We start from the raw sequence: 22,170 nt of genomic DNA on the forward strand, positions 1-22,170 counted from the left end.
ATTTCTATTTTTAATTTTGAGAGCAAATGTTTTTTTGTTTCAGTTTTCATCACAACATGTGAATCTTTCTTTTTATCTTGATGCTTTACTCCTAGATCCTTGCACAAAATGGGGAGATGTGATCAAATTTGGCTTCAAAAAGTGATATTTTGCTCCACATTGTCTCAAAGAATAAATCTGAACACCATTATCTTTGGCACACAACTTTTGTTGTCTGTGCGGGCTAGTCAAAAATTAAATAGAGCCGAATCGAGTTTGAGCTGAAATTGTTTTTATTTGATTACTTTGAGCCGAATTTCAAGATCAATATTTTAGACAGAAGTACCTAATCTGTGCATATGTGGCATGCGCATATCAGTGGCAATAGAACATGTAATAGAACCAATAGATCACATTGAAAGTAAGGAATAGTGACGGATAGACCTTCAGTGCATGCTCATCAAAGTCCTCCAAATACTTCTTGCGTTTCCGAGCAAACTCCTCTTCTTGTTTCGTTTGGCCCGGCTTTCGAGATTCCTGACACCTGTCACCAATCTGGAATGATCCCAAAAGCAAACGACAATGAGATTCATCGACAGACGTACATTCCAAGTGTGTTTCTTGAAACCATGAAAATATTCATGTCAAGGAAAGCGTTGAAGCCACACCATAGTGCGGAACAAATGTTACCATGTAAACCTGTTAATCTACCAATAGCCCAATGACAAATCTGTCGCAATAACGAATAATAATCATAATAATATAAAAGACAGATGGGATATCTAAGGTAAGTCTGAGATGCAACTAGGTGAGACCATACGTTTGTTTGTTTGTTTGTTTATTACGAAGTCAGATGGCAGCTCTCTTGCTTGACCTGCTATCTGATGGTGGGTGTACCACTTAATGGATATTCCAGCTCCGTCCTCGCACTTCAACTATTACCTCACCCTCGTGAATGATCGCAGGTTCGCCCATTGAAGGTGTTAGAGCAGCAACTCATGCTGTAATTTAAATACCGCAATGAAGATTGAACTGGGTTAGTCTGGGATCAAACCAGGATTCCCAAAGCGAATATTTCACCAATATGGTACCGCTGCTGGCCTAGTGGGCCTTACATATTTTCATTTTTTCCATTTTCTCAGGTAAACGGCAAATGTGATGTTGAATAGGGTACCCCACTTGGTATCGTGAACGCAAATTTTGAAATGCGACAGTAGTAAATTTTGCCCAGTCGCATTTCAAAATGTAGGTTCACAAAACTATCCGATACTCGCAGTATCAGTATAACTGGGACCAAATTGCATCTCAAAATATGCACTCACAAAACCATGCGGAGGTATCCCAATAAATTTCGCCAAAATGTCAAGAAACATAAAAGTCGAATTGTGAGATTAGGAAAATTGGCAAGGATGGATCGTGACTTTGATGGTAACGATGGTAACAAAGGATAATAATAACCAGATGTCAAAACCTCATATGAGGTTACAAATCAACTTTGAAGATAGCACAATCTTTCCTTGAGAATATTGAAATCTTTGAATACATGTAAATTTTCGGTAGCAAAAAATCTAAAATCGGATGTTTGTCCTTTGTTAGGTGCCGAACGGTGCAGAACCATTGTGAAAAAGTGTGACATCTCTGTGTGGGGAGAATTATGTTATCATACCAGTTGAAAAATATGGCGATTGTGATGAGCACTTGGTACGATTGAAACTTATGCATTCTTCAAAAAAGGTGTCTGTCATTTTTTCAACTAATCTTCCAAATCAAATCGTTTTTAACAAGCAATCTACGTACAATTGGTTGCCTGTCCATCATAAGGTGCAGAGCCCTTAAAAAGAGTGCTATTTCTGGGTGGGGTAAATAATGCTTCCAAATTTGTTGAAAAATATGGTGATTGAGATGAGCATTGGGTATGACTACAATTTCGGCATTTTTCAAAAGAGATTTCTGTGGTGATCCCACTAATCATAAAAATCAAATGTATGGCCGTTCCACTTTAACCTCTTTAAGCTCGTACTTTATTTACACAACTTACAACTTATAGGAATAGCAAGTTTTGAGATAGATAAAAGAATGACCAAGGAACTGTTATTAATTCCGATTCTAATTTTCCAATCCGAATTGATTAGTTCTCCAATTCCTCTCTAATTCCAATGCTAGAAGTACAACACCCTCATTAAAGAGGTTTTTTGATACTGAACAAAACATTCTTGAACAAGTTGTTAGTTGTCAGGTTCCAATTTGAAGATTTAACGTTTTATAGTTTGTAGTAATAGCTTACCATGCAAAAAATTCAACTTGAAGTGTCTAAACTTATGTCTTAGTTTTAATTGATAACTTGCTTTCAGACGCCAGCTTTCAAATCAGCATGAAACTGCATTCATTGGTCTCACCTCCAACGAATCCTTCCAAAATGGATCTTTCCAGTGAACCTTGGCATGGCTACTGTTGCGAGCTGGATTCACCTCATCATGTCCACGCAAGGAGGGGTTATAGTTTTCCGAGAACCCTGCCCCATATTCTATGAATGAGTCGCTAATACTTGATTGGTCCAAGTCGAGGCCTTGCGGTCGCACATTGATGGGTGAGGTCACAACTGGTGAAGTAAGACGCTGATGGCGGTGAGCTACTTGGTTCCTGACCCCATGCCGGTCAATCATGGCCACAGTGGGCAGTTTGACCGATTTTTGCAACTGAAGAGAGTGCCCGCCATTGAACCTTAACCCCACGACCTCTCCGTTGGCAGGCACTTGTGGCCAACTGGATTGGTGTGCCTCGGGGTTGTATTCCCGCTCCTGGCGGCGTAGCCTGGTCATCTTCCAGAGGATAAACGCGTACTCCCCCAGTGCTGCAAACACCAGGCAAATACAGGCAGACACCCAAAACTCAAGGGCCGTTTCCTGTCTTGCAACAGGAATCCGCTCGCTGGAAAATAAACGCTCACTTTTCTCAGCCGTCATTTCTTATTTGAGAGTTGAAGCACTAGAACCTTTTGATGGCACCCTGCTCTGTGGACCTATCTAAAAATAGTGGCACCTTACTTGGTTTTAAATAGAGCTTGAGCAAATGCAAACACCACCGCAATTTTCTGACCATTTTTAACCGGAAAAAATCCTTCATAGGAAACAAAGGCCCATATCCACCGCAAAGGTGATACAAAAGCTTGGTTCTTACTTCCATGGGCGTCAGAGAAATATGAAACCGGTTTTGAGGCGAGCCGTGCTGTACCCTTCATTTTAGATTCATATGCAAGAATGGACGAAACTTACGTGACGTAATTGAATTTGTTAATCAAAACTAAGACCAGGGTGACCAAGAGTACGATTCTTGCAGCAATAATGTCTGCAGGAATAAGGAATGACACCCATGAGACCACGACAAAGATCCCAGTGGGAAGAAAACAACTCAGAATATACGGAGATACATAACGGCGAAGGCGAATCTCTAGAGCAAACATGGAATAGTTGCCTGGAAAGGAAAATATAAATGAATATTGAATGACCACGGAAAAACGTCGGAGCCTCTCCGTGAGGATAAAACGCCTTTTCCAAATCTTCTTTTCTGAACGTTAAGCAATATTCTAAAGTGGGGCGAGCGTAAAAGCATATGCATAGAAGGATAGATCATACCTTTTGATATTTCAGAGTCGAGTTTGCACCACCACCTCTAAATGTCCATATGGTTACAATCAAGAAACCACGAACTTCTCTTGGGGAATGTGATTCAATGTGAAATTGCACTCAACTTCTTAAATTTCTTTGCTCTACGCCCGTTGAAAGGTATTAAAAAGAGGGAATACTCTGATTTGATAATACAAGCTTTTTGACAACAGCGTGAACTTTTTACTGAACTTCTATCAATAATACTTTTCAATCATAAAATCTGGTCGAAATTTGGAAATAATAGTTTAGGGTTACTGCACTCATCCACAAAATTAATTAAATGTTAAAAATGTATACCTTGAAGTTACATAATTTTGAAAGATTTAGATTGTGAATCTGAGTGTTAAGATGCGTCACCCTACATTTCACGTCATTTGGCTTCTTTCATCTGATGTTGAGTTGTTAAGATATATTGTAAGCAAAATCATGGTCTACGCATGTCTGTCGTTATTCTCACTGTTATGCCCTCTGTAAACATCTGAATCCTTCATCCGACTGATGGCCACTTTGAATGGCAATGCCCTTTGGTTGTCTTGGTTGTACGTGTAGCCTCCATTTAGGATCATCTCGTTGGTATCATGAGAAACTGAAAGCAGAAAAACAGCCATTAGCTTGAAGGTGTAATATTCTACTTAAAGAAGCCGAAACAGCAAACCCAACGAAGGCTTGTGTCTCCATTCAGATGGCCGGAGAGTCTATTTACATAGTCAGATTTCTAGGCTAAGCAATCAAGATTATCAGATTGATTAAGTTGGCACATGTTGAAAGTAAGGCAATTTATGGGATGCTCCGGACCCAAGTTGAGATTGCTTTATGACCCCACATATTCACTTCCGAACCTAAGTATTTTTCCAAGAGGCAAGAATGTAATCAAAAACGTTGAAAGAAAAAGAGTCGTTATTCTGAGATTGTTAGAATCATTCACTACCGGTACATCAAAGTAATAACATACCATCAAAGAACTGAAAATCCACCAACTGATGGACTCATATCAGAGAAAAAAATTCGAAAAAAATCAATTGTTTCGACACCATCTGATTCTTTCTTTTTATGACCCATGAGGCCAAATCTGGCTGATAGCAAAATAGAACGTTGTCAAACATTGACTGATAGAAGTGAATGTCTTAAGCGGAACTTACAACTGGTGAGTTTCAGGTGGCACACATGACTGTCAAACGGATAGAGCGCGAATTCCATTCCCTTGCAGACCACTGTCAAGTCACTCCTGGAAAATTAAAAAAAGTCAATTAAGAGGGCTTTTACTACCTTTCGTGCATTTCATTGGCCACGTAAATAAGGCGTGATCCAACGGGATGATGCACTTCAATTTGTCGATGAAGGTACGAATGGAGAAGGCTTCGGTTGGAATCCGAGTGAGAGAAGAGGGGGAAAATGCACTTTTGCATTTTATGTCGTCGGGAAGTACAATTTTCAAGTTTAAAGACGCAAATATTAAGTCAATAAGAAAAGTTATTGGGATTCCGAGAAATGGAATGAGATTTCAATTTATTCACCAGATGCTATGAACTATTTTGGAGATGCCAATTCTAAATGCATTAAAAGTAATGGATTTTTGGACCCTCCAGTTACACGAAAAGACCAACAGAATGGAGAAAAAGTAGCATAAAGCAGATCGTAAATGAAAAGGTTGCTTCCCATTTTTGATTGCTTACTTCTCTTGAGCACAAGAGTGTTACTTTTCCATTATCATTAGGTATTAAAGGTTGAAGTCTCTAGTAGTGCAATTTTGTTCAGTTTCCAATATTCGATGACAAAAATTAATGGATTCCAAGGTATTTCTTTCAACCCGAGACGTCATACTTTTTTCCAATGAATTTGAATTATCAATTTAATGACCTGGATGCTACGTAAAGATTTCAGTGGTTATTGAATATTGAAGTCCAGTCCTCAGATACTATTTCAAATCTTTTCTAATTGTAGCACTTAAAGACAATCATGATATGCTTAGAACCTAAGGCCCAAAAGCTCATCACAACAATATACTGTAAAGTCTTGAAAACTGTCAAAAAATAAAAGAGAAATATAGAGAGAAAAGCAAGCGCAAAATAAAACTGAACGCGTAGAGTAAGAACAGCTTTTAGGATATAAAAACGTAAATGGAAGGCAAACAGAGCAATACGCAAATTATTCAGTCAAACAAACCTGACTTCCATCAATTGGTCACGTTTTTGAGGTCATGTTATTCGAAGACAATAGTAACAAGCATCAATGATCAAAATAATGACTAATTGACAACGGTGAGCCGACTTTACGGAAAAGTATGAAGAATATTGTGGGGCTCCATCCGAATTCAAAACATGATAAAAAATGTCAAAAAGTTCTTGAAACATGTTTTTAGATGCTTCTATGTAGATCAAGGTAAGGGCATAATTGGGGTTTGGCATATTTTGGGTTTCTAAAGTAAATCCGAAATCTGTTTAGTGTCAAGGTCCTCTTGGAAGCAAAACAATATTGTCTGAATATACATTCAGTCATATTTAGCAATCAGAGAACTATGAGTTTTTTTTATACAGAATCTTGTCAAAGCTCTGGGCAGAACCAGGATTTAGTTGAGCAAATATTTGTCTACGGTACTTATTTATCCAAATGTTCCCCTTTCATATTTAATCAAGCGTTCTGTTGGAAAAGTTATATTTCCTGACGTTCAACTGACACGTTTGAATTTCCAAGGATCCAAATTTGATCCACACAGAAAGATCTTGTGCTTGAGCTTTTAAGCACGCAAAGCAGAGGATCCAGAGTTTCAAGCTCTTGGGTGGAACCAAAAGCTCAATTTGAAATGAAAGACTCGAAGTCACACTCAGTGCATCTCTTGTCAGAGGTAAGCAAGAGAGAAAAGTTGAGACTTCTGAGTCACGGGATCCAACAGATGGTGTTCTCAATATTGTTTGTTGTTCAGGGTTGGCCTCACAAGTGGATTTCTTGTGTGCACTTTCTTTTCAACCTAGTTCTGTTTGTACACACGTTTTTATTTTTCTGGCTCAAGTCCGTCCATTGACTTTTATGCATTTTTAAACATTGGATTTGGATCTTCTGCCATCTTGGATACAAAAACTAGGTTTAGCGTCAAGAAAATTGCCTCCAGTTTCTTAAGCATATATTAGATAAATTATTCCTCAACCATCCTGTTTTTTTAGCACTCAATTTCACTTAGATATCCAGCCATGTAGCATTTTCTACAGTCCAATTCTCACCTTATCTTGAAGTAGACACTGTGCTCCTTCTTGATTTGAAGAGCCGCGACCTCCTTGATAACCTCAGGCTTCTTGAACTCCACCAGATCATGGATGATGATATCCGGAGTCCAGAAGTGTCTAATCAGCGATGCGGCTACGGGCTTCTCCTCGACCGTATTCCAATCAATGGACGTGTTCAAAACCATCCTTGGCTCTGGCCAGAGTAGCTTGTACGAGAGGCGAATACTGATTTGCTGTTCAAGGAGGGAGAGACACTTTCCTTTAATGGAATTCCAAGTTCACGAAAGCGTGAAAGCTTACCGAGTGCTGGTCGTCGATGGCACTTATCTCGCTCAATGGAAGATTAACGTATACTCCGATGGGCATAATGGCTGGAACAGAATACGAAGAAGATGTATGAAGACAGACATGCATCAATCTGGGAATCCATTTTACATTGAACATTTTTTCACAGTTTACTAGGAGTAGACCTCAATTCAGCCACCCAACATATTTTGGAAATGAGGGATACTTGCCGTGGACAAATGTAAGTTAGGGAAGTGAAAAAGAAAGAAGAAAATGAAAAGTAGGAAATGTAATTGATTTATAGATTACTCATCTAATAAACACCAACAGGCATCGAAGTAATCAGGCAATACAAATCCAAGAAAGATGATTTGTTATTTTGATTTACTTCCAACACAATCGGATGCGTAAAATGTAAAATCTGAGGTGCGTGTATTTTGATGGCATTTTTATCCACTAATGTTAGAAGCCACCAAACCAAAAAAACAAGCACTCAACTCTAATTAAAGAACTGACATTGTTATGTTTTTGAGTGTCATCAAGCTCAGATTGTGTGTTTTGGGGATTGGATTTTGTACGCATTTGATTAATTAATTCCAATGCTAAGGTTCCCAATTGGAGAGGCCAGTGGATTGATGGCTAAGTTTACTATTTGGTTGAAATCAAACAACACAAAGGAAATGAATCTCCTTTGGCTTATTGATTATCAAGAGAGCCACGTGATGACCAAATTGGGGGATCGATGTCCAACCATTTATTTTATGACCATTAAGATTCTTAGGTCGTCAATTTTGTAAATTTTGGTTGCTATGAGCGCCATCTGACAACGCTCCATAGGAGTGAACCTCGCCTTCGGGCTTGCCAAAGTATGATCAACATAAAAAGGTACTGTAAAAATCAGTAAAAGCCTCAAGTTATTATTTTTTTCGAAAATAGTCAAAATATGTAAAAGCTTTTTCTTTGTTTTAAAGTTTTTTTCTTAGTTTTAAAGTTTTTTGCCTACTCAAGTAATCTTCCTTATCCTTGGAACTAAAACCTAGCTGAAAAAACCGCCACAAATGCACTACGAGTTTTGTCCTCATCTTCATTCTTCTTGAGTGACATGATTGGATAAATCAACGGAAATTACAATACTCTCCTCCAGCAGTAAATTTCTTTTCCCCATCCCTATTCCTTAGGGTTACCATCATCATTTTTCTTCAATCCCTCTAATCTATCAATTTGTCTAGAGACCCCGAAAAGCCTGATTGATGCTAGAACCGTCAAAAAGAGGCCCTCCTGTCTTTCTTTTTATTTATGCAGAAGTCTACTCACTTGAAGGCGGTACATCCTTCCTGTAGCCCTTGGGCAGACAAAATGCCTCAGAAATAACATCGGGATCGGCCAAGCAGTCTTCATAAGACACTGAGTCGCTGCCCACGAGAGCGACCCTGAAATGAAAAGACGACAGCTGGGTTTAAGTGGCCTTTCTAATCCTTGACGGATGAGGGTTTCTTCTTCCAACTATCGGATGCTTCAAACGGTCACTTCAGGAAAAAGGGGAGAGAAAGTGCTCCTTGAAAGTGGGTGCAGGGTGGCTACTCTTTTTATGTTTGGCAGGGCTTTAAAACGAATATTCTAAGTTCACATTGGCAAAGGGACCTAAAAAGTGGGTACCTCTACAAAACCTTTACTATGAAAAACACCTTTTATTAGCATTTATTCGGGGAACAATGTTTATTAGCATTTAGTCGGGGAACAATGAAGAAGCATAATTGGAGTTGACAATGCAGGTAAGAAGAAAATGTGTTTTTGACTATGGTGGATTTCTTGAACATGATTTAAGTTTGATAAAGATTTTTGCTAAAAGTGAGATTTGCCGTCAGACTTTTCCATTAGTTTTTCTAGTGTAATCACTCATGAACGTCAAAGTTGGATACTTTGAAGTTGATGACAATTTTCTTGAAGTAATTAGCCCCTATCCATCTCCATTCCACTTGATATTAAGCAGGAAAAATAATTGTAGAGAAGGCTGCCTATCCTGTTTACCGAAAGCAGCCTTTTCCTCCATCAGCTTGACCACCCTGAATTTAGCCTTGAGAAGTACAATAGGAGGGAAGGTTTTTCAAACATAGATTGCCCTTTTTTCCACAAGTACATGTGCCATGCGTCCATGAGACAAAAGGCGTGCTTTATTGTACCATGTAAGTATAGCCTCAGTAAGTTGGTTGTTGTCACCTCTTCAATTCGAAGGAAAAAAGTCGGACCCTCCAGTTTGCTCCAAGGTTTCCTTTGTAGGGGGACTTCATTTTTCCGGCTAGCGTTCGAGAGTGGGAGGTCAGTCCAGATGGATTGTTCATTCCCATTTCGAAATCGACATCTCAGTCGTTCAAAAAGTTGGAGGAGTTTGCAATTTATCCCAGCTTCTCCCAAACTGTTAGTGCCGCCATCAGATCAAAAAGGGTTCTGAACCTGGTCTTTTCTAATGACAAGACATCGAAAAAGGAGTTAGAAAACGATTTATGATCTTTTTCCCGAAAATAGTCTTGGGACAAATTTCGCATTTTTCAACTTATTTTGGCCCTTTTCCCCCCTTTTTCACCTTTATCGGCGCTTTACGGATTCTTTTTTCAATTTTTCCTACCTGTCACATTTTAGAATTTAAGTTTGGGTCCTGATATGTTTCCTTCCTAAGTTGTTTTCTTTTTTTGGGTTCTTTAAACTACCTCCGTGCAGTTGATCGCATGACTATTTCAGCCTCCAGATTGACGTTTTTAACAATCATATCAAATTCAGCTCCCTTTCTTTTATGTTTGGGAAAGTTAGTAAAAATAGAACTTGCATTCGAACTAACCATACCTGCCATGATGTGTTTGATCTAACCAAAAATCTAAGTCATTTTATGAGCAAAAGCGCCCTGAGCAGTTTCCCTATACCCCAGAAGAGAACTAGAATTAATTGTATACCATATCATCCGTACCATTTAAAAGAGTGCCCTATTTTAAAAATTGCAAGCAAAGAAATCTTAATTTCTAGTAAGTAAAACAAAGAAGCTCACTAGATAGCCATGTAAATGCAGTAGTGTGCTTAGCAATTTACAACATAAGGAAAACACAACAAATGGGGGCTTAAATTGACCTGTTTGTAATTGAAGCCAGTCTTTTTGCTTTTTTAGAACTTGTTTAGGATATATCATCCGTACGAATCAAAAGAGTGTCCTAATGTTTAGCATTGCAAAACAGAAAATTTAATGTCTTGTAAGTAAAACAAAAAAAGAAAGCAATTTGTGCCCTAAACAAAAATGCAATAAAGGGGGCTGAAATTGACCTTTTTGCAATTGACGCAACTGTTTTTTTTAAATTCATTTTTCGAACTTGTTTTTGCATGTTTAGAACTTATTTTTGTATTTTTACAAGTGGGTCTTGCATTTCACCCCTTTTTAGTATTTTCACCCGTCTTCGCATTTTCTGACTTAAAAAGAAATAATTTGACCAAAAGAGCAACTTTTTTTCGAGGTCTACTATGACCCTGATCTGATCCAGTTTGAGTGACTTACGCCTCACCATGATCACCATGTTTTTGAGATGGTCTTACTAAGTTTAAGTTCGAAGCTGAATACTGGCCATTGATTATAGAAAGGTTGAACATTGTTGTAATGCTGAAAAACGATCCGTCCACAGACCTAGCCTTTGACAGCATGATTTTAGTTCTTGAGGTAGTTTACTCCACCCACTGAATGGGTTCAGAGAGGTGGGACACAAACTAAAATCCCGAAGATTAGGAAACATCTGTTCAGATAGAGTTGGGCACTAGGAAAAGGCTCCATAGAAATTTGGACCCATCAGTTTTGGCTAAGCTTTCACAGAAAGTTGGATTTGATTCAAAGTAGAGTCAAGGTCTACATTGCCAATGTTTAAATGAAAAAAGTGCAGAGTGTCTCAGGAGGTCAGGTCGAAGAGAAGCAAATGTTCGAGTTTGATCGAGCCATGGACGACGTTACACTGGACATATAGGGCTTGTCAAGTGAACGGGTTCATGAACAACTGACGTTATTCCATGGAGTAAAATCAAAGACAACATGCCCAGCCAAACCACACTTTGCATGCGTTGAATCTTGACATTTATTCCATTTTACATGCTTGTCTAAGCAAATAGCATGATGGGATTGAGCCAATCTGATTGTGCGTTCACCAATTAACACCAAATATGTTCATTTTGTGGGGTTTTGAAAGACAGCTCAATCAGATTCACTCGATTATTGAAAATAGTGCGAGTTGACCGAACTGTTTGTCTTAGTTCTCCCTCCCCAAAATGCCCAAAATCAGGGTGCCGGACCATATTTGTCCTTGAATTTCCCTCATTTGACTTGCCGCCAAATGTACCCTAATAGTATAACGGAAATTTTAGAAACCATTGAACTCAACCTCCCGACCAGGAATTGAAAAAAATCATGGTCACGCTCTCCAAATTCCCTCGCCATAAACATTCGAAATTATAGGGAGGAACATGGTGAGTTTTAAGCTGTAGCTTGAGGAATTCCTGTCTACCAGGATTTTTTCCTAATGTTCAAGTTTTTCAGCTGTCCAAGTCAAGTTGAGGTAAACGGGTGATCCAAGATGGACGAACCATGAAATTTGCCTTGTTCGAATAAAAATTACAAGTGACAAGAATTCGTATAAGTTGCAAAATATTTTTGATGTGAGTGGTTGCCAGAAACATCCAAGCACTCCTTGAAAGTGAATCAGACGTGTTTCATTTACTGTAGAGCGAAAAAGGGGCCAACTACTACACGATCCTGGAATTCCAATGTCAATCATCTTGAATTATAAACAGCAATATACGTGAAAATTGGCCTATATTGACTGGAACTGATCAGCAGTAACCTCTTAAACAGGATGGAGGGTGAAAACCGATCCAAGGGAAGGCCTAACTCATCGTTTTAGCCCCGTTTCCTAATGAGATCAAAGCCTACCGGAGTATACGGCGACAATTTGACAGACTTCCAGTTAAATTGAGACCTCCATGATCAGGCCCATAGGTGCACATACATCGACGTCAGGTGTTCACCAAGGCTCAATTACAGTACTTCCCCTTTTCATAATATTCAATGCTTTGCTTCAAAAGCTTGATATTACTGTCAGCATTGTTTTCATGCATATGAGTGAGGATACTAAATCATAATTTTTGGCAATTCGATTGCAACTTTTGGTTCAATTCTGGAGTCTCACAGGGAAAATCATAAATGCTGCAATGCCTGAAAACGTGCGAGTGGCTCATTAGTCATCGGCAAAGGAAGAAAAAGAATCCTTGGGTTTCCTCAACAAATCGACGTTCTTTGGATTGAGAAACTTAGGGCGGCTTTACACTAGCTTGGAAAACCGAGATTGAATCTGGTTTGAGGATTGAAGTTGGAGTAGTGCTTATGGGGCGAGTTCGGCAAAAGACTTGAGTCCAGCAGAGAGGACTCTCTTCTTGCACTCTACTCAAGTCAAACAAAAAGACTCGTACACCAAAAACTCGCTAAGCACTAGTACTTCTTCCATCCTCAAACCGGATTCAATCCCGCGTTTCCATCCTAGTGTAAAGCCACCCTTACATACATTTGTGAGAGCAAACACATTCATCTCAGGCTTTAAGACCTCAATGACGTCAATAAACGAGCACTTTCGAGACACTGATGAGAGTCAGGTTCTCTCCTCGATAAGAAGAGCTCGTCGGTTGGTTGCCGTTGAATGAAACAAAGACAGGTTTGGACACTCTTTTGGCTCTAATGAAGTCTATGTCATTAAGGGATTCAAGCACAAGGCCGAGCCGGTTTTGTGGAATTGTAGCCTTGAATTCATGTAAGACAATTTCAAGGTGTTATCCAAAACAAGAGCAAAGTAGACCCTTAACAATTTTCATTTTGCTTCCGCACGGACTTGTGTCAAAATTCTAATTGTCGTCATACTTCCAAGCAATGGTGAGTAATTGCATTTGAAATCAGTGTATTTATAATTTTGATACATTACATTTTAGCAGATGCGATTGAGAAATATCCATTACAAATTACACGCACATTTTGCTCCTTCATTCATAACATTCTCTAGTGAATCTGTCACATAGAGCTTACATTTGGCTCCACTTTCCATAAAATATGAATGATTTCAGGGTCGCGTGGATATCAAAAAAGGAATATGAATGAATTGTAATCTGAAAGCACTTGCAATGGGCAATGGGTTCCTTTTTTGTTGCCACAAAGATTGTTTTTGCGCAGTTTATTGAGAGTCTAAAACTAGTATGGATTTTTGTAACAAGGCGACTTAATTTTGCAGCAGAGACGATCGTTGTCTTTTTTTATATATCTACATATTGAAGATACGTAGTCGAGGTAATCGTGACATCTCAGGTGTGAATCTGAATGGTTGACAGTATTTCCAAGTTCTGAATAGAAGCTCTATTTGCAAACCCTTGCTTCTCTTCTCTGTAAAGCTTCATAAAACAGCCTTAAATGAGTTAGTCGAGCATTTGGGCTGACTTTTGAATGAGTCAAACGAAAGATTCCTCGACTCGCCAAAAATAGTGCAGCCAAAGGGTAAATAAACTGTAGTGATGGGATCAGATAAGTTTTCAAAATCAAGGTTGCCGAATATCATGGAAAGTGAAGCACAGACAGATTACATCACCACGTAAAATGTTAAGTCTGAGTAAAAAGAGTTGGGCGAAAGGAAAATCAGGGTTACTTTTTGAGGCTAATTAATTAGCGGGTTTCCGACAATCCACCAGTCTTACCATATGGCATTGAGAACGTAAATTGGCAGCCCTAGTTGCAACATCCCGTGATTATCAATTTGGTCCCCATCAGCAGTAAACTGATGAAACCGTGTGGGCCGCTCACAAAAACCTGATTTTTAAAGCGTCACAAGAACAGGTTCTTTTAAAGGTTATTATGGGGTTCGAACTATTATTTTCATCCAGGTGGTGAAGACACTCAACGGACACGAAAGGAACAAGATTCAATTCAGGCTGACATCTAGAGATGTCAGGATTACCTTGAATGCGTGCTAAGTGGTCCCCGATTAAATGCATTTAAAGCCAACTACTTTGTCAAGGGTCGGGTGCTCGCTAAAAGATATTTATGCTATTATAATATTGGCTAGTATAACGTACGTCCTTATTTTGTCAGAGACAGCAAAGTTTTTGCATTATTACTTCAACTCACTTCATAATTTTTGGGTGTCAATTGAGTGCTAAGTAATCAATGTCGATGAAAAATTTCAGCACCCTTTGCTTAACCATCAATCTTCAGCGGCAGTTTTTTCATTAACCAGATTGAGTCAATTGTGAAGATCTGAAGGGGTAGATGCTCAAAAACTTCTGGAAATTTCAGAGGGCATAATTTTAAATTTGAACTGAAATCCCTATCTATGTAAGATATAATGAATGAGCAAATAACCTCTTTGGAATTTGTGCCAACCCAAATTGTCCCACCTTTTACCTGCATTCAGCGGGAGATAGACCAATTCCACTTTCAATAATTTCTGGGCAAGACAAGCGTAGCCATATGTCACTAACTTACTCAATCAAACAGACAAGCACTGCATTCAGCGCCAGACTCTGTTTCATCTTGGAACTGTGGCACTGAAACAGCCCTGGGAGATTTTCGGTTCCGTCCACTCCACAGGCCTGTCAGCTCAGGATTCGTATTCTCCAATTTGTGGTGGGTCTCATTCCCAGGGATAATCGATAAGAGACGATGAAGGGACCCTAGAAGAAAAAGAGTTCGTGGCACATTGACGAAGAGAAGGATCCATGCATTCGAGAAGAGGGCATAGGCATAACAAGCTTGTTATTCCGTGAGAGTATGAGACCCTGTTTTCCCCCGATGAATGTAGTAAGTGCCCCAAGGCCTTGTTTCCTCCAACGAAGAAACGAGGACCCTATCCGTCATGCGAAGGCTTTGAATAATTCAATCTGCTGACATCGAGCTCGCCTCTTTTGCTTCATGCTCAAGTATATCGTTATTGCAGTTGTCGAGACAGCATGCATACAGATATTGGGTCGAATGAAGGCTGTCTCGTTAATCAAGAAATGGGAGCCAAGCAATTAGTTTAAAACGCAGTGCTCTTGGACATGGATGGCTTTGCACGCTCCGAGAAACACAAAAAGTAAAATCTTGAACAGAAGAATCAAGAAAGGACTCAAAAGAGTAAAGCACTTGATTAAAGCTTTTGAGGGGGATTGGTGTCTATAGAAATCCGCCTTTCATTCCACTCTTTCTAATATTTTTTATGACCAAAGAATGGTTTTATATGATGTGTTGAAAATATGTGTTCACCATCATCACCTTTTTGAGCTCTTTTTTCACCTGTTGTTCCAGCCTTGTTTGTACTTCCAAACTAAGGCTGCCAGTGATATCATTTCTTTAAGAAAAAAAATATGTCATAGGTAATAAGTACAATGAAAAGGATCAAAAAGTCATATCCAAGTGTTTGCAAGACTTTAAGAGTTGAAATAAGCGAAAATGAAGATCAATCGGAAAATTGTTTTGTGCAATGCCCAATTATGACTACACAACGTATAGAAATCAAGTGTCCTTGTTGGACATGTTCTTTTTTGAAGCCAAGTTTCCAGGGTATAGCTTTTACTCTCACCAAGACGAAGAAAAAAAAGCCACAATCGGACACTTAATTTCAAGCAATATGTATAGCTGAAAAGTAGGTTTGAGGTTGCGTTTGAGCAGAAAGCAGGTTTCTGTCGGATTTTAACGGTTTTGAGTAAAATTTATAGTCTAAAAACATGTTTTCAAAAATGAAGATGTGTTATAAATTGGCCTTAATCTCTTTGAAAGTCGTGTATTCAAATTTCATAAACGGTATCATGGAAAACATCTGAAATCCATTTGCCTTTTTATGCCACCTTTTTTGAAGACAAGCTTGGACAAGCCCTTGATCTCTTTTCAAACTTTAAGGCAAGAGAAGAAAAATCCACTTGCCATTGAATTGGTAGGTGCTCTTTGAAATTATTTAAATGGGACAACGTGGTTAATCTTCTTACTCAATGTTCATCTTTTAAATCATGAACCTTTCAAATTGCGGTATAGAGGATTGGCTTTGAAAAAAAACATCCCTGCGGTTTCATCGGCTAACCTTGTTTAGAGCTTAGAGACTAATAATAACCCAGTTCGTAACATGACAATTTATTTGAGTGACATCTGGTGGGGAAACAGGATTTGAATCGTTTTGACTGCTGTATGGTAATAATTTGATCGAAGTCTAATATACCTTTAGGCTTTCGATATCATTTACAATTCAATTAGGCTCAGTTAGAGTTAACCCGTTCAAAAAGCAGCCGTTGCCTGTAGGGATAAATTCAAATATTGCAATGATCAAAACTAGTTCCGGGGCAAGTCCCGCAAAAGTCGGACACTTACGAGTCCTTTGATTTTTTGTCGTTTTGCCGGACTCGAGTCTTTTACTAGAGTCAAGTCAAAAAGGACTTATCTTGCGAAATTTTAGGAAAAACATGAACATTTATTTTTGACGTGTCTGTCACGAGTTTATCCAAAATCGAGCCAAAGGCTCGAGTGCACTCGGGCTCGAGTTCGGATTCGCCCCAGCACTAATCAAAACATAGTACACTAGACCACGGTCTGCCCATGTTTTGAGAGTTTGTGAAATTGGTGTTCAATTGACTTATAGGCTGAAAAAGCAAGCCGACAATTGCCGTCTCTGTATGTATCAATTGTTCTTGAGTATTTGTGCTTTGCCCATGTTAGAAATATCATCGATATTGCAAAATAATATTGTATAATTTGTGGAACCACTTCCTGAACCTGAACTAAACCATGGAGGATTCAATTCGTAATGAAGTGTTCTATAACTGAACCGAGCAAGGGCGACAGATCCTAGTTTGAAGGATATTCTAACTTGTTCCAATTTCATTTGGAACACTCTTATCAACACTCACCATGGTTGGTAAAAATGAAACTGTTCATGACAAAATTGTGATCTTTTTTTGGCCATTCTGTTGGTTTAGTTTATTAGACTCACCACGTTCATATTTACCACACGGTAATTGCTCAAAATTGATTTGAAGAGGTCCATGTCTGAAGCAAACTGGATACCTTGTAAGTGACAAATCTGACTAACAGAGCAACTCATCTCCCTTTAACTTTATGGTAATATGCCCCAAGGCACAAGAAAAATGTCATAAAGTATAGGATGCAAAATGGAAAACATATATTGAAAGGATATCGTGTACTCTTTGAAAACTTTTAAATGTTGTCCTTTCAAGTCATATATACATTTTCAATTTCCTTTTTCCCAAACACATCACGCTTCGTTCATAAATTATGTGAGCGAATCAGACAACAGAGAGAGACTCAGAGAGAGTGATGGTACAACAATACCGTGCTTCTCTCTTTTTTATCGTTTCGTGTCAGCTCTCGCCTACGCAATGTGACAGCTTCCAGTTGTGGATTGTCGAGAGATATAACTCAATTAAAAGGATAGAAAATGGGAAATGTTGCTTCGTCACAAGAGCAAGAACAACACTTACTTTTTGATACGCCATTTAACCGAATATGGCAATTTGCTTCATCCTAAATATCTGTCATCTAAGTTAAAGGTCAAAAAATGTGGAGTACGTGCCGTTATCCGGACGATAAATTCAGCTACTAGATCGACTGTAATTCATTGTAGGAAAATTATTGACATTTAGTGGTTTCTGGATGATTTAAGAAACGAATTACACAAGCTTCATAAAAATATCTGACTAGTATTATAGATGAATATGGTTGAACGAAAAACACTTTCTTTAATGAACTTACAGCTTTAACTTTATGAATGTTATGAACAGTAGTGGGCTGTTTATACAACAGGTCTAAGATGATGCCAGCACATACTTTTGAGAGGTCTATTTTTTTAAATTTTCTTCTACATTTTGACCCAAAGTTCAGTCCAGGAAGAATAACAAACGCCAAAAAAATCATTTTATGCGATTACATTTCAAGGATCAGTTATAATTAGTGAAAACTTTTCGAATAATGTGGCAGTTTGTTAAAAAATACAGCCCAAGAGGGCCAAGAGGATCAATTCTTTTCAAAGATAAATTTCCTGGCACTGTGAAGTAATCCCTTGACAAAGAAATGCTAGGACCAAAAGTTCAAGTGGTCTCCCAAAAATGGTGGTGACGTCATTTTTCGACTTTTTCAACGTATTGTGCAAAATTGTTCACATTATACGAAGCTGTAAATGTAAAAATCTTTGAACCCGATATTCATTTGCTAAATTTGCGCAAAAGAGCAAGAAAATTGAAATCGTTCACCCTGTTCTCGCTTATTAATGCCTTGTTTTTCCGAATATTGTCATACAAGCATAGGGAGATCCTTTCTAGGTTCCCATCTGATTTGACATTCTGGTACACACTTAGCTTAGCAACGGTAGAGCATCAGAAATGGTTTCTCAACGACTATCTGAGTTTTAATGCTGATTAAAAAAGATCAATGACGTCACACAACCTGATGCTGCAACAAATTTATAGGCACGAGAAACTTGCTAGGTCATACCATCACAGCTATGAGTCCCAATTTCCCTGAGTCTTCTTCATTTAGAGTGTGCAGCGTATCCAGTTTCGAAATAGCACTTAAGCGTACGATTTGCCAGCCCTTTTCTTTTTACCAACCTGATCCTTGAGGAGATATGCAAAGTATATCCAGGCAGAGGAACCTGAGACATTCCTGGGAAACCAGCACTATGGTTCCATTACTTTGAAGATTGCATTTCCGTTCAAGATAACGGACCACGGTGGCTTAAAAGGTTTAGGAAGATTCTAGAGAGACATCTGGGCAATTTGCTACCCCTCAAAATCATGAGGAACAACTTTTAATAGAGTGTACGATGGAATTTTATGCACCAAAAATAAATCTTGAAATCTGGACTTTCGAAAAACCTCGAAAAACCTTGCTGAAATTAGGAGCACACTTCGTTACTACTTGAAAACAAATAATGATTTGATTTATGAAAGTGCTATTGAGTCTTGTGGGAATTAACTTTTTTATTCCTATTAAATTCAGCTGCAAAATGCTCAGTTATATTTCTGTTTACCAATTGCCCAGATGATCAATAAATGTGTCTAATGTTACAAAGATAGACTGATATTTTTCTTTTACACTGTCAAAATTGCATCATTTAAAACACTCCAAAAAATAAAGACTATCGAAACTGATGTTGGACAATTAAAATTACACTAAAACCAGAATTGTCTTATGATTTTGCCGGTCAGCAAAATGCCAGGATGGGTTTGGGGTTTTTTGTCAAAACCTAAGAGGGCATTTTCACCACTGTGGTATTATATTCAAATGGAACAGGTTCCCCTACTTTGCATTTAAAATCCAAGTTGTGGCAAGATTAGATGAGACCCATGCCAAAAAAAAAGAGAATCTATTCACTTCGGTCATTTTTTTCTCACACAAACCTACTCGGGCGAAGAATGTTCTTGGCATCTGAAAGCTGCTGGTCTATGCTTTTCCCCAGTAATCCATTATTAGGACCAGGGCCATCTGACACGCAATAATGATTGGAACAATGAGTCGAAAACAGAGGCTGGAACATCTTTCCAATAAGAACAAAATGCAGGTGTAGGATATGTGTCAAAAGCATGTAATGGATTGCATTTTCGATACCATCGCTCTGAATATGTCAAGCAAATCCCACGGGTGTTCAGTCGGGCCTTGGAAAGAGAGCTCCCACGACTGGGAATATGGCTTTTGTTAGTAGTTGGTGGGATCAATTCCAATTGGGAACCATTCAGGTTCCACTCCCAAAGAAACAAGATAACAAAATTCCCAGACGATTCTCTTTGCACAGGACTTTGCGTGTCGTCTATAAAATATCGACGCGGCACGTAAACAGTTTTATAGCCTTTTTAGTTCCACTACTCTAGGTAATGATTACCAATGACCAACAGGTTAGCAGCTCTTTCTTTTTGTAATTTGCCAATTTGCTCATTTCAATCATCGACATTGATTTTTATTGTTGTTTCTCATAAAGCGAACAAAATAACAACACATAATTCCCTGAACATGCAAACAATTAGGGATAGGGAGAAATGGTTCCCTTGCTGGTTCCCAAATGATCAGTCAACATTTCCGAACATCTCCCAAGAACAAGTTTCTGAGCCTTTTTTTCTGACATGCTTGAAATGGAGCACGCTTGTTTCAATTCGGTTCGTAAAGCTTCAACTTCTTCATGGAAATTATTTAGCTCTTTCGATAACCCATGTTGTAATTTGGACCATTTTCCAATTTGTTACTTCCCGAAAGGTTACTGAAAACGAACCTAGTATTAGCAAAAAGAAATGGGTTTTGGATTCTTTTACGCTCAAACTACTTGGCACAGTCACACTTGGTCTATAACGGTCCCAAGATATTTCCTAAAGACTATTCTCCCGAACAAATCGACCCTTCAAGGCCACGAAAGTGCCATTGTCTGGAAATCAGACAGATGTCGGCGGCTTTTAAAAAACTCGTTTTCTCTCCTTGAGAAGACGTTATTATTTTCCAGATTTCGCGGCGGAGAAAGGAGGAAAGGAGGAAAAGGGAACAGATCTCATTGCTTGCACAAATGAGACTGTCAACTAAGCCAAGCCTTGAAGCCTTTGCTCAGTCAGCTCCAGTTCGCTCAAGGCAGAGATTAATGATGGACTTGGAACCTAATGGTCTACCTTCGCCTAATGCCCATTCAAAAGGGCTCAAACGTATACTAATCATCAGATTGCAACCACAAACCCCTTATTTTGGCTTTACGACTTTACATAAAAGAAGGCATACGTAGCTAAGAATAACTCCATCTTGCATCGCCAAGAGACGCTTACATAACTACGTCCAGTTATAGGCTTCTAGAGATGTGGACAGAGAATGGAAACAAAAAAAATCATATCTCCAAAACCGAGCACTTTATTCCAAACAAGCACCTGATACGATCACAAGATATGATTGAATAGATGAACTTGGCCAAGTTTGAACCCAAACCTATGCTTGAGAAACTCCGGAGATGTGTCCAAAGTTATGTTGTAAACACCACATAAAATTCGAATTTTCGGCCTGCTCTTGGTCAGGTACAAGAACTTTTGACAACATAACTTTGAAATGAACCACTTTTCAAATAAATGATTTGAAAATGTTCTGCCTTTCATTGAAGTGATCTACATTCCTTATTTTATTACTTTGATTCGGGGAATGGCTCAGAGTCACTAAAACCAAGAGCAGGCCGATTTGGCGGCAAGCTCGATCACAGTCCATGATTTTTAGAAGTTCGTGGTCCAATCTTCAGATGGACTTCTCAGGCGAAATGTTTTCCAACAATCCACCAAAAGGAGTTAGAGCTTAGATTAGTCGCTTTAACTTCCATCCCTGAAAATGAGGCCTTTGAAGAGTTTTGATTGGATCATGGCGTGTCTGATCTTGGCCAAGATTTAAGCAAACTTTTTCGCCAATCCAACGATAACCTGAGGCAAATAAGAGAATCGTTCTTCAAGCCTTTTTTTAACTGTGAGGACAGTAACGAGTGGACATCGAAAGTTGTAAACTCTTAATGTACCAATATGCAAGAACTAGTTCACAGGTCAATTTTGTTTACGGGTTTGTGCATATAGACCATTTAAAAGCAATGATCTAAAATTGTGTGTTATTTCAATCATTCAAGTGTCTCAAACATGCTCCAAAAAATAGCAAAACAGGGCAAACAAGAAATCATAGGAATTGAGCATCTTTGAATAGTATGCAAATTTGAAGGCAAATCATACAATTGCGTCTTTGGAAAATCGACTCCAGCAATGTCGAAATGAAAGGGCCAAATTCAATTTTGTATTGTCATTTTCTGTCACACTTCAAAAGTCAAATGCATTCATGTGTTGAGCGTCAGGTAAACTGATTTTGTCGGGACTTCAATAAATCAATTCCTTACTTTCACGAAATTGAACATTCTAAGCCCTTTTTTCCTCTACGAATTGGCAAATTTTTGAGCATCCGCAATGGTAAAAAACTGTATCTTTCATTTGAAAGC

The 22,170-nt window shown here is 38.6% G+C and overlaps 1 protein-coding gene across 2 annotated transcripts in view; it reads right to left on the reverse strand.

The window, feature by feature from the left end:
• Window positions 1–237: 237 nt before the first annotated feature.
• LOC131891477 (glutamate-gated chloride channel subunit beta-like) overlaps window positions 238–22,170 on the reverse strand; it is a 22,822-nt gene continuing 889 nt past the window's right edge. The window contains exons 1-10 of one of the 2 annotated variants that reach the window (XM_059241070.1): window positions 14,977–15,152; window positions 14,685–14,872; window positions 8,462–8,577; window positions 7,163–7,233; window positions 6,860–7,095; window positions 4,784–4,869; window positions 4,102–4,230; window positions 3,252–3,450; window positions 2,376–2,907; window positions 238–534 (exon numbers count right to left, since the gene is read on the reverse strand). In XM_059241070.1, coding sequence (XP_059097053.1) covers window positions 355–534; window positions 2,376–2,907; window positions 3,252–3,450; window positions 4,102–4,230; window positions 4,784–4,869; window positions 6,860–7,095; window positions 7,163–7,233; window positions 8,462–8,577; window positions 14,685–14,731 — 1,596 coding nt within the window. In that variant the 5' untranslated portion in view covers window positions 14,732–14,872; window positions 14,977–15,152 and the 3' untranslated portion in view covers window positions 238–354. Of the gene's footprint in view, window positions 535–2,375; window positions 2,908–3,251; window positions 3,451–4,101; window positions 4,231–4,783; window positions 4,870–6,859; window positions 7,096–7,162; window positions 7,234–8,461; window positions 8,578–14,684; window positions 14,873–14,976; window positions 15,153–22,170 lie in introns of those variants that run through there. The other variant, XM_059241069.1, reaches the window with a different exon arrangement.

The sequence above is a fragment of the Tigriopus californicus genome, chromosome 12 (assembly GCF_007210705.1).
Source record: "Tigriopus californicus strain San Diego chromosome 12, Tcal_SD_v2.1, whole genome shotgun sequence".
Lineage (NCBI taxonomy): Eukaryota > Metazoa > Arthropoda > Copepoda > Harpacticoida > Harpacticidae > Tigriopus > Tigriopus californicus.